This window comes from Alosa alosa, chromosome 13, assembly GCF_017589495.1.
Source record: "Alosa alosa isolate M-15738 ecotype Scorff River chromosome 13, AALO_Geno_1.1, whole genome shotgun sequence".
Taxonomy (NCBI): Eukaryota; Metazoa; Chordata; class Actinopteri; order Clupeiformes; family Clupeidae; genus Alosa; species Alosa alosa.
The window spans coordinates 30,654,659-30,673,777 of NC_063201.1; the positions used below are offsets into that span (position 1 = coordinate 30,654,659).

At 43.4% G+C, this 19,119-nt stretch overlaps 1 protein-coding gene across 1 annotated transcript in view; it reads left to right on the top strand.

Annotated features, from left to right (window-relative positions):
* trim71 (tripartite motif containing 71, E3 ubiquitin protein ligase) overlaps positions 1 to 18,808 on the top strand; it is a 28,872-nt gene extending 10,064 nt beyond the window's left edge. The window contains exons 2-4 of the mRNA XM_048260137.1: positions 8,441 to 8,608; positions 11,484 to 11,618; positions 12,366 to 18,808. Of these exons, the coding sequence (XP_048116094.1) occupies positions 8,441 to 8,608; positions 11,484 to 11,618; positions 12,366 to 13,817 (1,755 nt within the window). The 3' untranslated portion in view covers positions 13,818 to 18,808. The remainder of the gene's footprint in view (positions 1 to 8,440; positions 8,609 to 11,483; positions 11,619 to 12,365) is intronic.
* Positions 18,809 to 19,119: the final 311 nt, after the last annotated feature.

Below are 19,119 nucleotides of genomic sequence, written 5' to 3' on the forward strand. Positions count from 1 at the left end.
AAATTGGTCAGTAGTGGGAACTACTGTTGCCATCGCCCTCTCCCACGCTCAAATGCGTCCCCAATTAAATGGACTAGCATAACGTAGTTAGATCTGCTGCAATGGAGATACTATGTATCTCGATGTGACAAGCTGTTTTGACATTGTAAACGTTCTCTAAGAGGAGTGTAAAGCAGTTTGTAGTAGCCTAAAGTTAACCACAACGTTGTCTATCGCTGGGAAAAAATAGCGAGCGGCCTATGATAAACTAATAAATGCTCGGCGGGCCGGATTAAAGTGCATGGCTGACCGCAGTTTGGACACCCCTGGTTTAGTCATTCGTTGATATGTAAAACACTGACGTGTAGGCTACATTTTCATTATTGTTCACTCGTTTTGAGTAGACTGTGTCTTGAAACGCATATGCATTGTAGGTTGCACATGACGCTTATAAAATACATTAATAAAATTCACGGATCCCGTCGTTAGCTCAACTCTTATTACAGTAGGCTATAGGCTATCAGAGGAAGCAAACAAGGACTAAAAGTTAACGTGATCAAAAAAAGACATGTGTGGTTTACGTCATGTGATGTGTTTCACGGTATGAGTTGAGAGCCCTGCTTTGCTTATATTTTTGGTTAACTTTACTTGCCTGAAATCAGAAATATTTTCGAACAATGGATGATCCGCTTCGAGGGACAAGCTCTTGGCCTGCTGCTGTGCCATCTGCTGTGCCACATTTGATTTTTGATCGTCGTTTATTGTATAGTCTAACTAGCCTACTAATAGTTTACATAATGTCACTAGTCCACAGTGCATTGGAGCGTTCTATGGGTTGCCAGGTTGGTTCTATGGGTAGAGCACGCATTTGAAATATCGCTCGATCACGCAAATTTGATCGTGGGAAGCCAAAATCGTGATCGTGATTTAAAATTCGATTAATTGTGCAGCCCTAACACATACACACACACACACACAGACACGGAGGCGTGCTGAGAGCACCAGGGCCCCAGCTGATTTGGTTTGGCTTTTCCACAGCAGCCAATGAGGTCACCTGAGAGGTAGACACCTCCCACAGTGGCTGCTAGGGTACTCAAGTGATGTGTGTTGTGGGTGGGTGTGGGGTGGGTGGGAGTTAATGTTTTCTACTCCAAAGAGGAAAGCTCATGGGCGTGTGTGACTTCTCAGAAACAGGATCAGTGTGCTAAGGGCATTCTTAGGTTGTGTTGATTTCCCCAGTCAACTCTTTATGGCAGTTGCATCAGTTGACGTGGGAATTCTTACACACGTCTGACAGATTTTCAGTGTGGTTGATCTGGACATTTGTGAAAGCTGAGGGAATGTCTGGCACTCGTTCACATACCTGGTGGAGTTGACCTAAAAGACAATAATGAAATAGCACAAATCAAAAGCAGACACAACCAGTTGTCCTGTATTTCTATATTGGTTTGTTTAAAGCTTGTATTGTTGCTTAGATATATAAGCTATAGCCTTAATGTGTAATATATGTTTTTTAAATTAGTCTTTACTTTTCATTCATAAACAATCAGCTTTGTAGGCACTATAAGAGCCAAAACATCTCTCTTTTCTCTCAGGGAAACTGAAAACCATGTACTAAGGAAATCTCGAAATGTGTGAGGCTAAGGGCTTGTCCTCACAGGATGCGATACGATCGGACATTAGTGATAAAATCCATTTAATTACATTGTTTTCAATTGGGGTGTCCTGACTGCAAGCAATGCAAGCATTTTGTCGGACAAAATTTTATCAGACGCCCCGTTTCTATTTTCTTTCTGTCGCTTGCGTTGCTCTGCTATTTTGAATGAGATGTCGCAATAGAAGGGCATATTTAATGCAATCAGTGTAACCAGACATACAAGACAGTAGCTCGCTCGGATCCTATTAGGACATTGTATGAGTTTTAAAGAGATATTCTTCTTACAGGCAGTAGGGGCGGGCGAGAGAGTCTTCATTCGCCCTGTAATGAGTCATTTAACTATATACCAACTTACGAAGATGATTAATTAACACGAAAACGTTGCCTGGTGTCCCTTTAAAATGTACTAGTGGGGTCTGTTAATAGTGTTGGAGGTCTATAGGCTGACCCAAGCCAAATTGTGATGTCATCGTAATTGATTCGGCCACCATATTGGATTTAATCAAAAACACCTAAACGTTTTCACAGGTCACAAAGTTTGTCAGATTTTCACCAAACTTGGTGCAGATGATCGTCAGACCAAGCCTCAAAAAAGTTATCCCTTTTTGTCCTCAAATCTAAAACCGTTCGCCCGTAACAGCCAATTAAAATGCTCGGCAAAGCCGCCACACAGGAAGTGAAGTGATATCTCAGCAAGGTTTTCTCGTATCAAGAGTAAACTTACCACATGTGCTCAGGACCCAATAAGGAGGAGGCTCAAGAAATTTGGTACATTTTGACCACTGTGTGGCGCTATAATCACAGGAAGTAGGGTCATATCTCAGCAACGCCTTTACGTATCGAAACCAAACTTGGTATATGGCCTCAGGACCCGATCCTGAGGACACACAATACATTTGGTGTACTTTAACCACTAGGGGCACTATAATTAGGAAAACTTTTTCGTATCGACACCAAACTTGGTACGTTGATTCGTGAACACATCCTAAGGACCCACAATTAATTTGGTGTGCTTTGACCACTAGGGGTGCTATAATTATCAACACTTTCACCGATTTAAACCAAACTTGGTATGTGGTCTTGAGGACACACAATAAATTCGGTGACCTTCGAATCCAGTCCAGTCCAATACAATCCAATCAAGTCCAATCCAATCTAACACAACACAGTCAAGTCCAGTCCAGTCCAATCCCAACTCTTGCTCAACTGCTTGGCCCCCTCATTGCTGCTTGCAGCTATATTTTTAGAATATAATTGTGTTCACAGTTGTTCACATTTCCCTCATGAAATATGACATGACATTGTTACGGTCTAATGTTCCAGATCAGATGCAGTTCATCGTCTAATCTGTGCATCCATACTGATTATGCAAATTGTGCTTGAGAATGTGGATTTTGTCATATAGGTGGAAAATACTGCCAACAAAGCATCCCTTAATAAATGCACACTTTATAAAGGCACAATTTTGTAATATTTAAAATTAAAATTACCTGAACTCTTCCACTGACATGGGTAGCTTCTTCTTCCTCAGTCTAATGTGGTTAAAGTGATTCCTGTGATTTGTTTTTTCAGACAATGTGATTTCCTGGAGAAGGTTAAAGGACAAATCTCACACTCTCCTGCTGCTAGTGTCCTTTGTCCTCTACCTTTCTCAAATTCCCACTCACACTGAAACCCAGTTATTCATTGGCAATGTAGGCCTACTCGTATGATGTATGTATGTATGATGTGTGGGAATAAGAGCAAAATGATAGCTTGAAGACCAGACGAATCTTGATGAAAGTGTATAAAAAATGACTGTTGGTGCAGTCAGTGCATTACTTTGCTCTTCAGGTCGCCGCCATCTTGTGAGGAGAGTCTGTACAAGTTGATATTAAAGCTACATTGTAATTTCTTCAGTTGATTCTTAGCAAAAATCTATTTTTTCCTTCAAAAATATTTGCTCATTCATGTTCAATTACTTCCGCTAACAAATTGTAGTATTCTCATAAGTGTAGGATTTGCCATTTAAAATACAGGCGGGAGAGTCGTCCGTATAGCAGCAGCCATTTTTTTAGCCTCCATCTTTTAATACCAAGGAGGGACATACCAGAAACTCTGCCTATGCATTTGTCGGTTAGTTAACGAAAGACAGAGTTGTGCTCACGGCAGCCGGGAAACCCCTAGCTTTGAATCACCTGATGATCTCTGACTCTTCGTACGAAGATAGAAGTTAGTGTTATCTTAAACTACATATCTTGTACAGTATTGTCAAATAACGTTAGCACTGATAAGTTGCTAGCTGAATATAAGCCAAAATAACAAATCCATGACTACATTATTCTTGCATGAAGTATATTAGTATCACAGACTAAATTGCTAAATACAATTAATAATTATTTTTCTAAAATAACCTCAAATTAAGTATCTAGCTATTAAGTTAGCTAGCAGAGTCAAAGGGGTGGTTCAGGATTTTGGACATAGGACCTCATTTCCAAGTTAGCAAGTGTGATATTTATCAGTATTTATCAGTTTATCGGCTAAACACCATAACCCTAACCATATATCTCTCCTATGTTGTCTTTACCTAATACATTACTAGGTTTCATATTTGAAAGAGTGTCTCCCAATATCTTTTCTTGCTGGAGAGTAGATCTGTAGCTTATGCAGGCCGAGGTGTATATAACCCCAACATTTCAGGAGAAGGAAATCTTATCCTTCCACACCTGTTCTGGCATTTAAGGAACGACTAGTGTCCACGAGAACCACAACTGCCCCCTTCCTGAAGAAGAGACCGAGTGCTCCGCCAGGAAACAAGACACGTCTCATTAAAGATTTATGCACACCATCAGAGAGATGCCTTTACTGGACGGAGCCAGTCAGCTAGAAAGTAAAAGGAGCTTGTATGGCCAAATGTCCCGCTGTAGATTTACCGAGTAAAGAGGGTCGCTCTTCATATGCACGGGACGCCTAGCCTTGAAGTGCACACTCCCTTCGTGCCATCTCTCCTGTTTTGCAGAGCATTTCCCAAGACTGACATTTTTACGGCATTGTTTGCTATCATTAGTGTTGTTTGTCAGGAAAGCCTTTCCACAAACTGTATCCTTGAATGCATAAGGAACCCTTGAGTTATGTCATTGCGGCTCATGTGCCAACTGTTATCCCAGTTCCAGGAAAGCATACCTAGGCTAGCTGGCGTTGATTGGTCATGAAATGCAACTGGGAGTTCACAGTTGGACAGTGAAACCTTCACCCATAGCTTTTGTGGAATAATAGCTATAGACTGTGCTCGCATAGTATTTTCAGTTTGGTGGTCTGCTCGGTATGGCAAATAATATTTACCAAAATAATTATGATGAGATCACGATTATTATTTCTTAATGATCTATTTTCTAAACTAAAAAACAGTGAATTAAATTGACATTTTCAACTGAAAAACATAAATAATACATGTAAAAAAAGATGATGTTACAGTTACCAATGTGAAGCAAAGGGGTGCGCAGCATTTATAACTCAAGACAAAATGAGAGCATCGGATTGGAACACAGCAAAATAATCGTTATATGTCTATCGTGTTTTTTTCATAACCGTTGGATGTCATAGTTGATGATTCATTGGATTCATTGCACAGTCCCAACTTCCTGTTGTGTTTAGACCTTAGGGAAGCTCTTTGAACATGGTTATTAAAGTTTAAATACAGAGCTGTCTTCTACATCATAGGATTTGAAGTACTCATACACAGCTGACAAAAGGCGTGTTGTATAAATCTTGATCTGCCGATGATGTTTATTTGATCAGTTTTTAAGCGGTCGTAACTGCATAACTGCTTGATATGAATGTCTGAGCGATCACGCTGCATGTTTTGCAAAAGACTTCCTTGTTGAGCTTGTACTGTACTATCCCAGTTCTAGGATGTGGCCAACACAGAGCGCGCCTGGCAGCTTTATGAGCAGGTAACCCGAGTGCAGTCGCCTTTCTAAGTTTACACGCAGCTGCTCGCGGCGCTTGGAGACGGCATAGATAGAATTGGTGTTTGATCTGGTGTTTGGTAAAGCTCATGAGGTAGGCTGGCCCTATAGCATGGGGGTGTGTGGATCACTGGTCCAGAGGTGATTTGTTGTAGGTTAGTAACATTTAGGTGAAACCTGTTATTGGGGGCCAAGCAGCGAAGCTGCGAGGACCTCATTGTGTTTCTACGTTTTCCTATTATTATTATTATATGCAATGGAAGTCAATGGCAGCCCATAGAACCGTCTGGTAAAAAGTTGGGAAATTTGGCACACTAATTGGGGACGGTCCCATGATTCATGTCACCAAGTTTCATGTCGGCAACTCGAACCCTCTAGCGCCACCAACAGGCCAAAGTTGGAAGTGTGTTCACTCACGTAACTTTTGACCCGTAGGTCCGATTTTCAAAAGTCAGGTATCGTTGGAACCCTTGGACCAAGCCGAGTTCAACGCACCCTATGACGTCATTTTCCGCCATGATGGATTTTCCGCCATTTTGGAAAAACACTTAAAATGTATCAGGGGTCACATACTTTCTCTGATTCCCACCAAATTTTACACAGATCATCTTCAGACCAAGCCTCACAAAAGTTATCACTTTTCGTCTTCGGCTGTATTACCGTTCGCCTGTAACAGCCAATCAAAATTTGCGGCGAAGCCGCCAAACAGGAAGTGAGCTCATATCTCAGCAACCCTTGCACCCCATCAGGAGGATGCTCTAGAAATTTGGTGACCTTTGACCTCTAGGGGGCGCTGTAAATCAGTAACATGCTTTTTGGACTGTAGCTGCTGTTGTGCCTAGAATTACAATGTACTAGTGGTGTCTGGTAATACTGTGGAAGATCCTTATGTCGACAGATGGCAATTCATGACATCAACATAATTGATTTGGCCGCCATATTGGATTTAATCAAAACCACTATCAAATTTCCCTAGGTCACAAATTTCATCGGATCCTCACCAAAATTGGCACAGACTATCTTCAGACCATGCCTTATCAGTGCTTGGATTTCCATAACAATTGACGGAAGCGTTTGCCCGTAGCAGCCAATCGAAATTGGTGGCGAAGCCGCCAAACAGGAAGTGAGCTCATATCTCAGCATCCGTAGCATCTATCAAAACCAATTGGTGAGCAAACTAAGTACATTGACTCCTGACCTGGTGGGAGAACACACAACCAATCTGGTAACCTTTGACCGCTAGGGGCTGTAATTGGCAAAACCTTTTTTTGCCCGTAGCTGCTGAAGTGTATTATTCTGCCATGGAAGTCTATGGCAGCCCATAGAACCGTCTGGTAAAAAGTTGTGAAGTTTGGCACACTGATTAGAGACAGTCCTGTGATAAATTTCATCAAGTTTTAAGTCGGCACCTCATACACTCTAGCACCACCAACAGGTCAAAGTTGGATGTGCGTTCATCTGATCTAACCTTTGACCTGTCGCTCTGAGTTTTCAAAACCAGGTGTTGTTGGTGTCCTTGGACTAAGCTGAGTTCAATGCACCCTATGATGTCAATTTCCGCCATGATGGATTTTCCGCTATATTGAATTTTATCAAAAACACTTAAAAGTTTTCATAGGTCACAAATTTTGTCCGATTGACTCTCAAACCTGATGCACATCATCTTCATCTTCACATCATCAGAGCATGTCTCACAAATGCATTGCTTTTTGTCTTTCGAACTAAAACCATTTGGCCATAATAGCCAATCGAAATTGGTGGCGAAGCCGTCAAACAGGAAATTACCATGTAACTCAGCCAATCTTGGGTTGTTTGGCATGGAACTTGCTGTGACTGCTTAATGCTATATACCTGATGCAACCGCATTGAGTTACATGATAAATTTGGACTGCTTGGCCCCCTCATTGCTGCTTGCAGCTATATTTATTATTATTTTTTTATTTTTTTTGAGTAGGAATTGACAGTATTTTAGATTGTTAGAATAATCATTCATCAATGTGTCAGTCCAGGAAGCAGAAATTGGGCCTTGTTTGTGTTTCTCCAATAGAAAAGGGCTCTCTAAACAATGTCCGTCTTTCTTTTGAGGGAACTCTGATGGATGGACACAGTGCTGTCAGTGCAATTCATGGCTGAATTAGCTGAAGCACTGTACATGATGCTAATCTGTGGGTGTCCTAATTAAGCCTTAAGTTAAAGTCTATTAATTGGGTTACATTTAGGAGGGTTGTGAGATTTTGAAGTATGGACAGTTCATGACAGTTCAATTGCTCATGATGTAACAGGTGTGGACAGAATGGCATTCAGTAGGCACATAAGATGCGAATGTACCAGGAAATAGTCTGCAGGGTAGATTCTGCTAAGCACTCTCCCACCACTTTTAGCTGTGCCTTGCCTGTTACCATGGCTACCGACATATAGTGCAGTCTATAGGGCTCCAGATAGGTGCCCCAGCACACGAGCTGCAGCATAGCACACAAAAGCAGTGATGAATAAACACATGTCCGCATGGATCATTATTGTAAACATTTAGATTCTTGGCAACTGACCAATGTAATTATTTATGAGCTCGCACACAGCTTGACACCATTTAGTGACCAGAATGTCTCTATGGGCCTTGAGCCCCTCTGCCATGTGAGAGCCACAGTGACACTGGCTCCACTCATCATTCCCAGAATACTCGTGAAGAGAGGATTAGGCCCATGTGATGATGATCAGACATCTCTGCTGTCTGCACCTTAATGATGGAGAAGTCCCAGTAGCTTTATCTCCAGCCCCTATGCTAACCCTCTCCTGCTCTCTCTCTCTCTCTGTCTGTCTCTGTCTCTGTCTCTGTCTCTGTCTATGTCTATGTCTCTAGGTGCTGCGCTTCTTCTGTGACAGCTGCTCGGTGCCCATCTGCCGGGAGTGTAGTGCTGGGCGGCACGCCGGACACAGCTTCACCTACCTGCAGGACGCTGTGCAGGACTGCCGTTCCCTCACCATCCAGCTGCTTGCTGACGCCCAACAGGGACGCCAGGCTGTGCAGGTACGTCTGGTCATCATTGGTCAATTATTGTTTATGAATAGCTAACATGCTTTGATTTTATCCTTATTTAGCTTTATGCCTCACTACTGTTCAGTCATAATGGCATGGCCTTTGTCAGGGCAGAGGTGAATCTGTTGTGGGACATCTTCATACAGCACTGAACATAAACAATGGGACAAAAACATATCCGTTACAGCTTAATGTCCACTGCCCTCGCCCCAGTGAAATGAGTTGACTTTATAGGCTTTTAGGCCGGTAGCTAGTGACTCGGGGAAGCCCCCTGTGTCTGTGTCTGCATCATAAACAAAAGACATGGCCATTTCCTACATTATCTACTATCCATGTATCTAAACATCAGAACAGGTACACCCGTGCCTGACTGAGCCCACTGCAGAGATTGGAAGGTTTGCCGTACTTTGTGACATTCACTCCCAACACACACACACACCCCACACACACACACACAAACACCATCCCCAACCTCTACTTTGTGGCCTTGTGGCTCGCATTCAGCTGGCTCACGAGTCATTAGCACAACACAGAGGAAATGTTTCCATCAGGCTTCTGCCTCTGCAGGGGTCTGCAGGGGAATGGTGGGATGGGTGGAGGATGGGTGGGGGCGGCTGCTGTTTAATCCCTCTGCCCCAGCTGTGCTGGAGAGTGAAAGGGCTGCAGAGGCAGATGAAGGTGGGGGTGTGGGGGTCCCACTATTGAGGATGAATTCCTGGGAGAGAGGGAGAGCCTGCCCCCTGATGCCTGAATGTCAATAAATTATGCAATCCCTCCTCCCCCGCCTTGCAAACGTCCCAAACAAAATTACCCTTTTCAGTTGTCGTTTTGATGCCATTTTCTCGTGGGAGTCCTCATGGCACCATGTTGGGGAGCAAGCTCTCACATGGTGGCCATACATGGGCTTCTCCTCCATCAAGTCCACTGATGCCCTTTTTTACCTCTTCTGCTAGGGCAGCACCAAAAACCTGTTTGTTGGTTTGTTTTTGTTTGTGTGTTTGTTTGTTTGTCCCTTGTTGGTAGAGCATGGCCAAGGTTTGTGAAAAGCTTCCTTGTCTTCTGGCCTCCACTTTAAGTTGCCTTTGGGTGAGGTCAGGGCAAAGGTCACTGGATGTCCGGTTGCAGTGATATGAGTTAATCGTATCATGTTGGCGCGGCGGTGTATGCTGAGATGATGATGGGAGAGCATGTAGGACTGGAGATCCCCAGCTGGCCAGGCAGGAGCTCTGCTGCAGGGAACCCAGGCGGCATTAGCACAGGAGAAGCTGACAACATGCAGGCTGTGTTCGGCCCAAGTAATCTTATTTGCAGGGAATTAGTTCGTCAAGTCACCTTTATTTATATAGCTTCAGCTCTCTGTTGGCTGAGGAGTGACAATTGATGGGTGCTGAAATGTTGATTGACAGGTTAGTACTCCTGGTGGTTGAGTTATTTACTTGATTTTTGTAGTAGGAGCTATTATAGTTCTGATGTGTGTTAAATTGATAGGATTGGTCTAATATGCTTGTTCATGGTTGGACCAAGCTATCAATTGAAGTCCGGTTCAAGTTGCAAACAAGGTGTCCCTGAGCTTCTTTGTGAGGTTTACTAGTAAAGCCATAGAAATTGTACATATCAACTGACAGGCATAACACTATATTTCTACATCAGAGTATAAAACCAAGCACTTAATATCACACAAAGCCATAAAAACAGCCTTTGCCTTTGTTGTCACCGCAGTAGTGGTATGATCACAGTGTAGTGTAATTGAGTAACCTGTACTTTTCCGAGTTGTGTCCTTAAAACCCCTAAAGGAGAATTCCAGAAGTTTAACGTAAGAATGAGAGTTTTTAAAGAGCATCTGTTGGGCACGTTGATCCTTCCTCGGCTCTGTGGGATCCACAGGCTGTTTTACTGGGGTCAGGGGTCTCGACCCCACAGCTTGGGCTCTTTTACCGCTCACTGTGGCGTCACAATAGAGCTCCTCATGCTTGTGTGGGTTCATTCACACACCCCCACAGATCAGGAAAGCCATCAGCTCCTCTGATAATGAACAAGGAAAATGCCATTTAGGTGGCGTCTATATTTAGATACTGAATGACAGCAAGACAGCTTTTCCAATCAGTGTTTTTCGTTGTAAATTGTATAGCTTCTAGGCCATCCTTTGCAGATCCTGTGTGTTCTAAAATGGTCAGTGTACTATTGAAAAAAACGAAACCTTGAGCTTTTTGACCATAATGGTAAAGCTATAGTTATGGTTAGTACAAGTCCGATGGATGGATGGATGGATGGATGGATGGATGGATGGATGGATAGATGGATGGATGGATGGATAGATGGATAGATGGATAGATGGATAGATGGATAGATGGATAGATAGATAGATAGATAGATAAACTGTGATAAGGTGCAATGGTGGTAGTGCAAAAGTGAACAGTGCAGGGATTTGAACAGTGCAATAACTTGATTGTCGATACATATTAAATATGACTATAAATAATGTAAACATAATATAATTGATTTACAAACAAGAAAAATAATATACTTTAAGAACAATAGAATAACAGGAAATAATGTTATAAAAATGTGTAGAAGGGCTACTATAGCCTGTAAGACAGTCAGATGGACAGCAGGCACAGTGATATGATGATGGGTGCAGAGAGAGTCTGAAAAGTCCTTTTCAGACATGGATTACTAATTAATTGTAGAACATCATACAGAACATTCATTTTAATGTCTGACTACAAATATTTTATTACGGTTAATGTTTAATTATAGACAGTATCTCCTGTTAATATAGCAGTGGCCATGTGTAAACACAATATTTGAGTAGAGGTGCGTATCTCTTTTTTTCCCCTGCATAATATGAGTGGGTTTGTTGTTGCAGTTGAGCATTGAGAAGGCCAAGGCGATCGCCGAGCAGGTGGAGCTGAAGGCCAAGGTGGTGCAGACGGAGGTGAAGACCATCACCCTGCGCCACAAGAAGGCCCTGGAGGAGCGGGAGTGTGAGCTCCTGTGGAAGGTGAGTGGACAATGGTCCTTTCCCCCCATATGTAGCACGTTACACACACAAACACACAAGCAAGCCTTTCCTTTTGGCCAGGATCTCCGAGGGCAACTGCATAGTTTTCTGTAGAGTCACAGATTTACAACCATATCAAACCTCAACTGGTAGGCTTTTCAGCCATTAAAAAAGTTTGCTCCCAGCACAAAAGGCAACTTTGAGGGAAGAGTGTTGTGTGATTTTTAGAGCATGTATCCTATTTCTCAGTGTAAAATGAATATAGGACCTATCCGTTAACACCAACCTCTATACTGACATTTATGCTGAAGGCTCTACATTATGTGGCAAGCAGATATGCACAATGGTAGCCTCTATGGGTTAGGAACCCACAAAAAGCCTTTGAAAACCACACGGCCTTCAAATCCACAGTGACCTCTGTAGTTCTTTTTATGCAAACTAAACTTGTAACTTCAGAGTAGTTCACCAGCATTTAAAGTTGCAGTAAATTATGTTTGTCTAACTAGCCCACTTTCATCAGAGTTCTTCAAAGTCTACTGACCAGCCCTCTCTCAACCTTTTCTTTTAGTGTCCTGTCTGTGTAGCAAAAATGGGAAGGCAAAGACATTTTAGTTCTTGCTAATAGAGCCCAGGAGAGTTTCTAAGACTACTATTTCTGAGGGCACCTGTTTCTTTGATTTCAGAAAGAAAGTCATTTTCTCAGAAAAGGAAAGGTGACGTTTGGGGTGCTGTCTGTATTTTGTACAGGTTGAGAAGATCCGGCAGGTGAAGGCCAAGTCCCTGTACCTCCAGGTGGAGAAGCTCCATCAGAATCTGACCAAGCTGGACACCACCATCGCCACCGTGCAGCAAGTGCTGGAGGAGGGAGGGAGCCTGGACGTGCTGCTGGCGCGGGAGCACATGCTGGCACAGATCGATGAGCTGAAGGCCCTCCGCTGCCTGCTGCAGCCGCAGGAAGACGACCGCATCGTCTTCACCCCACCTGACCAGGCGCTCTTCATCGCCATCAAGTCCCTGGGCCTGATCAGCAGCGGCGCGTACGCCTCGGCCTCCAAAGCCCATGGCGAGGGCCTGAAGCGAGGCCTGCAGGGCAAGGTGGCCTCCTTCACCGTGGTGGGCTATGACCACGACGGCGAGCCCCGGCTGTCCGGAGGAGACGGCGTCTCAGCCGTGCTCATGGGGCCAGACGGGGCCCTGTCCAGCGCAGACGTCTCCGACCATCAAGACGGCACCTACACTGTCAGCTACCTGCCCAAGAGCGAGGGCGAGCACCTGCTCTCAGTGCTTATCTGCAACCAGCACATCGAGGGCAGCCCCTTTAAGGTGCTGGTCAAGTCGGGCCGCAGCTACGGGGGTGTCGGGCTGCCCATGGTCTCCTTTGGGGGCGAGGGCGACGGGGACGGGCAGCTGTGCCGTCCCTGGGGCATCTGCGTGGACAAGGAAGGGTTCGTGGTGGTGGCAGACCGGAGCAACAACCGCGTGCAGATCTTCAAGCCGTGCGGCACGTTCCACCACAAGTTCGGCACCCTGGGCTCACGGCCGGGCCAGTTCGACAGGCCGGCGGGCGTGGCCTGCGACAGCCAGCGCAGAATCATCGTTGCAGACAAGGACAATCACCGCATCCAGATCTTCACTTTCGAGGGCCAGTTTTTACTCAAGTTCGGTGAGAAGGGCACAAAGAACGGGCAGTTCAACTACCCCTGGGATGTGGCCGTGAACCCAGAGGGCAAAATCCTGGTGTCCGACACACGCAACCACCGTGTCCAGCTCTTCGGCCCTGATGGCACGTTCCTTAACAAGTACGGCTTTGAGGGGGCCCTTTGGAAGCATTTTGACTCGCCCCGCGGTGTGGCCTTCAACCAGGAAGGTCACCTGGTGGTCACCGACTTCAACAATCACCGACTGCTAGTCATTCGGCCTGACTGCCAGTCTGCACGCTTCCTGGGCTCGGAGGGAACGGGCAATGGGCAGTTCCTTCGTCCGCAGGGTGTCGCTGTGGACCAGGAGGACCGCATCATCGTGGCTGACTCCCGCAACCATCGCATTCAGGTGTTCGAGGCCAACGGCAATTTCTTATGCAAGTTCGGCACTCAGGGCAATGGCTTTGGGCAGATGGATCGCCCATCGGGTATAGCTGTTACCCCTGACGGAATGATTGTCGCCGTGGACTTTGGTAACAACCGAATCCTCATGTTCTAAGCAATGCTGTCTTTGCTCATTGCAAAGGAAGTGTAGTGAAGAAGCATAGAAAAGAAGATTTTTGGTACACACCCATCAGGAGCAAACTTCACAAGAATGGAAAACAAATGTCAATAGTAGAGTGGAATCTCATGTTCTACCACAATTCAGTTGATAAATGCCTTTTTAGTTTGTCAGAGCTTATTGATGCCGTTTGCTCAGCGTAGCTGACAGATCAACAGATCTAACAAGCAGTCCTTCCTCTCTCCATCAGGTTTGGCTGCTCAAATGGGATGCCATTTTTGCTCTTGATGTGTGTTTCAAATCTTTTTTCTGTCTGATTTTTTTCTCAGGGAATTTCTTTCATTCTTGAAATATTTTACTCTCTGCATCATACCTACCTCATCTAGCTTATGTATGAATGTACTCACATTGTTTTTTGTGTGCAGAGACTTAGTCCATGAAGTTTTATAAAGAAACATCTACCTCAGTGCTTTTTTTTTAGCGAGAGAAAACTACAAAAATGAAGCAATGTTTGATTTGCATTTGCACAGCTCGCACAAATTTTCCCAGTTGTTAACTGTGCACATAAAGCAATTGAAATACCCTGAATGTTTCTGAAAACAATGTTCAAATTTACCAAGGTGGCATGTTTTAGCCAAAGCATGCAACCATATTTAGAGATCTACTGTGTTTTTCATGTTTTGTTTGTAGTTCTGTCAGTCATCTGCCTCATACCTCTGCAAAACATTTTACCTCAAGACTACACAATACCTCTACGGGTCCAGCTGCCTTTCCCAAGTGTTTTCTATTTCAAAAGGATTTTATGATGCAAAGTAAAGGGGCTCAGTCACACTTACTTGACTGGCTGTATATAGTCGAGACCATTAATCTCAAATCTGTCAACTTAAATGGCATATAAAAAGTATAATGTTAATCAAGATTTACTGCAAGAATGCTGCAAGGAACCAAAAAATGCCCAAACTCCCTATTTAATGTTTTCTAAAAAAAGAGAGAATTGCTTTAGTGAAAATTGCATTTGTTTTCCAAATTATTTTTTTGGGGAGAAATCTTCGTCAGAGGGCATAATATTTAGATAGATTGTAACTGATGCTGATTTCTAATGAATTTACCGATCCTCTATTTGATTTTTTTGTCCTACAGAATTAGTATCTTAAATGTATTATTATGACTGCACAACTTGAGGTGAAAGACGATAAGGTGATGTTTGTTGGAATGGGCACATTGGTGCTGGGAGGAAAAGAAATATAGGATTTAATCCAAACTTTGTCGGATTTCTTAGTTGAGTTTTAGTTCGCCATTGTCTGGGCAAAATTGAGTTTTCAGACTACAATTGAAAAGCTATAGCCAAGTCCAGGCGGGATCTACTTGGTGGTGGTGAGGCTTCAGCTCTTAGAGAAACAGTTCCATTTGTCTTGTTTCATGGGCTAGTTCCTCCGTGATCTCTCTTGTGTGGGGTCAGCAGGTCATGTTGAGGCATCAGTAGAATGCAGTCAGCAGAATGCACCTCAGACTGCCTCCGCCCCTGAGGTAATAGTTTAGGGCGCCTGGAGTGGAACCACTTGCAAGACAAAGCCATCTTGTTCACTCCTTATGTCGTCTTGACTAAAATCAAGTTGTTCATTGCCACCTAAAACGTAATGGTATCAGTATTTCCAACAAAAGCACATACATTGTCTGAGGAGAAGATACGTTTAATTCCCATTCATGTTGTGGGATACATGTGACATGGTTTGGACCACAGATTCTCAGTGAGGGCACAAGGGAAATCACTTGGATCCACTGAGCTACTTGTTCACTAAGTGCTTGGAGCGTAGCCTGAAGCACGGTGCAAGTGTCACACTTTCTCAGAAAGCAGAAATGTCACCCCTCAGTGTAACGTGAAAGGAACAAACATCTGAGGGTCTGAAGTTGGCAGTCTGCATTGTGATAGTCATCATAGACAAGGTGAAGACTTGAAGACTTTCTTTGTTTTGTGTCCATCAGCCATCGGAACTGGCTTTGTCAGAATTGAACAGCATTGGAATCTCCCATTGTAAATTACCAGCCTACTAGCATTTAAGAGAAATAGCTTTCCATTTCTATGAAGTTAAAGGACCTTGTCCATTCCTTGTCTCAGTTTGCTCAACTAATATGTTACTGCTTGGAAAGTCATTGTTGAGTGGAATTACTTCTATGATCATCTTCAGTATTTAGTTGCATATACAGTAGTGCAGAGTATGACAAGGTTAAGACACTTAGGGGGTACACATAGGTTTAAAACAAAACAAACCCCAACGTATCTTTATATCACTACAATTCACATTAACTTAATCCATGCAGACTACAGTGCTTCCTCCCTCATTTTTATCACAACACTTATTCAAATTGTGTTTCTGCTAGAAGTGTCATGGTGTGCCTTTCTACAACACAAGCGTGATGATCAGCACTGAATTAAACATCTTGCCAAAATAGTGACCATACTTTATAGCCCGTGCCAAACCTCTGGTCAAATGAGTTGTGCTAGTGCGATGATACTCAGCTGCTGTTGATGTCTGACCTCACAGATCATCTGTTTGCCTCAGTGTTACTGAAGACCTGTTATCCTCTGACCTCAGTCTTCCTGCAGTCTGTGTTGTTTTACCTCAGTGGAAGTGAGGTTTTGTCTGTAAGACGGCCTTTTCCGATGATTCTGTATGTCCCTTCAAGTGTGTGACACTGGAGTTCACCACACCCTAGTTACTGCATTTTAATGTTTCCTCAGGCTTAACTCCAGCAGATGTTTGCAAGGTTCCTTGGTGAACTGAGGATAGCTTCTCGACGCCATTCATGCCCGCGTAAAGAAATCCCTTCTCCTTTAGCTCCGCGTCACAGACAACAGACTTGCTTTTGTAGAGCCATAGCTGGAGAAATCTAGTAGACCACTGAGAAAAGTACTAAAAACCAAAAGGAGCTTAAGGATGAAAAGTGTGAATGTGAAGTGTGTGGGATAAGAAAGCGGCTGCAGTTGGCCTGTGGCTGGTAGCGTGCGTGTGAGAGGTCGAGCTTTTCACCCAGTGTTACCTGTGCTCAAAGTTGAACACAGAGCTGCAGAGACGCCTCCCAAAAGATCCTAAGATCTATACTCTTTAAGAGCAAAAAAAAAAAAAAAAAAAAAAAACCTATATTTATATTTTTGCATGCTTTAAAAGTCCTTGTAGAAAAGTGGATTTAAAAATAAGAATTAAGAAATTAATATTTGATGACACTTTTATGATGTACCAAAAAGTTTGTATGGTAGATTGTGGTGGATGGCTTTGACCTATACGATTGTATTTCTCTCTCATGAATAGCTTTACAGAGCCCAAGAAGGGTACCTCATTGTGCAAGACACTAGTGAAAAGGTCTTTTGTCCATGATGCCTTCACACATGCAGTAGTCTACAGCTTCAAAAATCATGCTTTGTTCCCAACTGGATTATACTTAAAACTGCCAAATAGTTTGCTAAAATGGATTTCCATGGTTTGCATGGAAATGGAAACGTTGGCCCTTGAAGTACCTCTTTCCCCGAGCTCTGTTCTGATGTACGGTGTACCTTCATGTCATGTTTTACCGAACAATCATCAGGAACGCAGTGTGCGGAGATGTGTCTGTAACCTAGTTCACCAGTCAGTGCAAGAGCTTTGAAAAACCAAAATGTTAACATCAGTGCAGTGTAAGACGCAACGACCCACGGTTCTGTGCAGTCACTGAACACGTGCTCCCTCAGCTGCCCATGGGCCTCTTGATGATGGAACATCTTCTTGAGATCACAATTTGAGGAGGCCTCAGCCTATGATGGCATCAGGTTCATTTGAACATTTATCTCCATCAATGCTGATGAGTATCAGCCCCCTGCATATTACAACATAGATATACTAATTGGGTCTCTGATGTTTTTCCTTTATGGGTTTCTTTCCCCATTACAAACTATTTTAGCCCGTTTCTGACTAACACACACACTCACGCACACATCTTCTCAGAAGTGCATGGTCCAAGACCCATTTTAATGATTGTATTGTCTTCTGATGTATACACATGTAAGAACAACTCAGGTAGCTTTCTAGAGATTAAAAATCCAAATCCAATGTTTGTTTCCCGCCATTTTATAGTGAATCCGCTGTTAGTACTTTTAGTATCTGATCTGTGTGTGTGTGTATGTGTGTGGAAGTACATTTGTCTTGATCCATCTGTTTAAAAAAAAAAAAAAAGAAATTTGCTGTTTGTGAAATTTCAAAGGATCCCCTCATGTTTTATTTCCATTGAACTGTTTAAAGAAAAGATTAAGCGACACATAAGATTTGACCATTTTGTAGAAGTTCACCTTTATGTCAGCTTCTCAAAGCCACAGAGAAATGATGGTGGGATATTCTTTCCCCTGCTTTCCCCATTCTCTCAAAGGAATCCCTCAATTTCTCAGGAAACTAATTGGCACAATTTCTGTTATCAGCAGCCAATCAACCCGACCAAAGAAAGAAAAGTTCTCAAGTCTTGGTTTGCCTTCAAATAAGTCAGAAATGCCTTAAAAATCCTTAAAATGAATCATCTATATGAACCACCTCCTCAAGCAATGCAGTGAGCATGTCACTCCCTAAAATGTTTTCTCCTTTGGTCCTGCCATCACAATTGGACTAAGAATCCCACTGCCATTTTCTGTTGTGTGTGATTGTGGTTTTGACTGCTGTTTCAGGCTCCGGGGTCAAAGGGTAGATGTGTGGAGAAGGACGGATGGTTTATGGTAGAGGTACTCCAAGAGCCCCTCTCTCTCCTCTCTCTCCTCTCTTGACTCCACTCCTCTCCCCTCACCCCTGCTTTCTCAACTGTTTGGTGTAATGTCAGTGTTTTCAAAAAAAAATCTGATGAGAGACTAAAATACTATGTGGCCTGCAGTCTCGGTCTCTGGTCTTGGTGGACTTTAAACATTTCCTATGCAGTTTTTGATTTTATGTACTGTTGTTTACACTTAGAATAAAGTTGTACCTCTTGGATCCTGACATTTGAGTAGTTTGTATTTATTGATTAGTTTGTGCTAAGGACTGGAAAAAAAGGGGTTTCTACAGATGTCAGAAGATTTTCACTGATTCCACTGATTCCAACATTCCTGGACAAAACAATGCCCTTAAGAAACCAGTGTGTATCTGCATACCAAAGGTTAGGATCAAAGGCCAGGCCAGGCCAGCACCACAGACTGGAGGAGCGGGGAGAGGGACACAGGGGAAGAGCGCTTCTAGTTGTGTGCTTTTCATGTTGGCCCACTTTGGCCCACTAAGATGTGGAACCACTGAAGTAGTAGTTTTCAATTCTG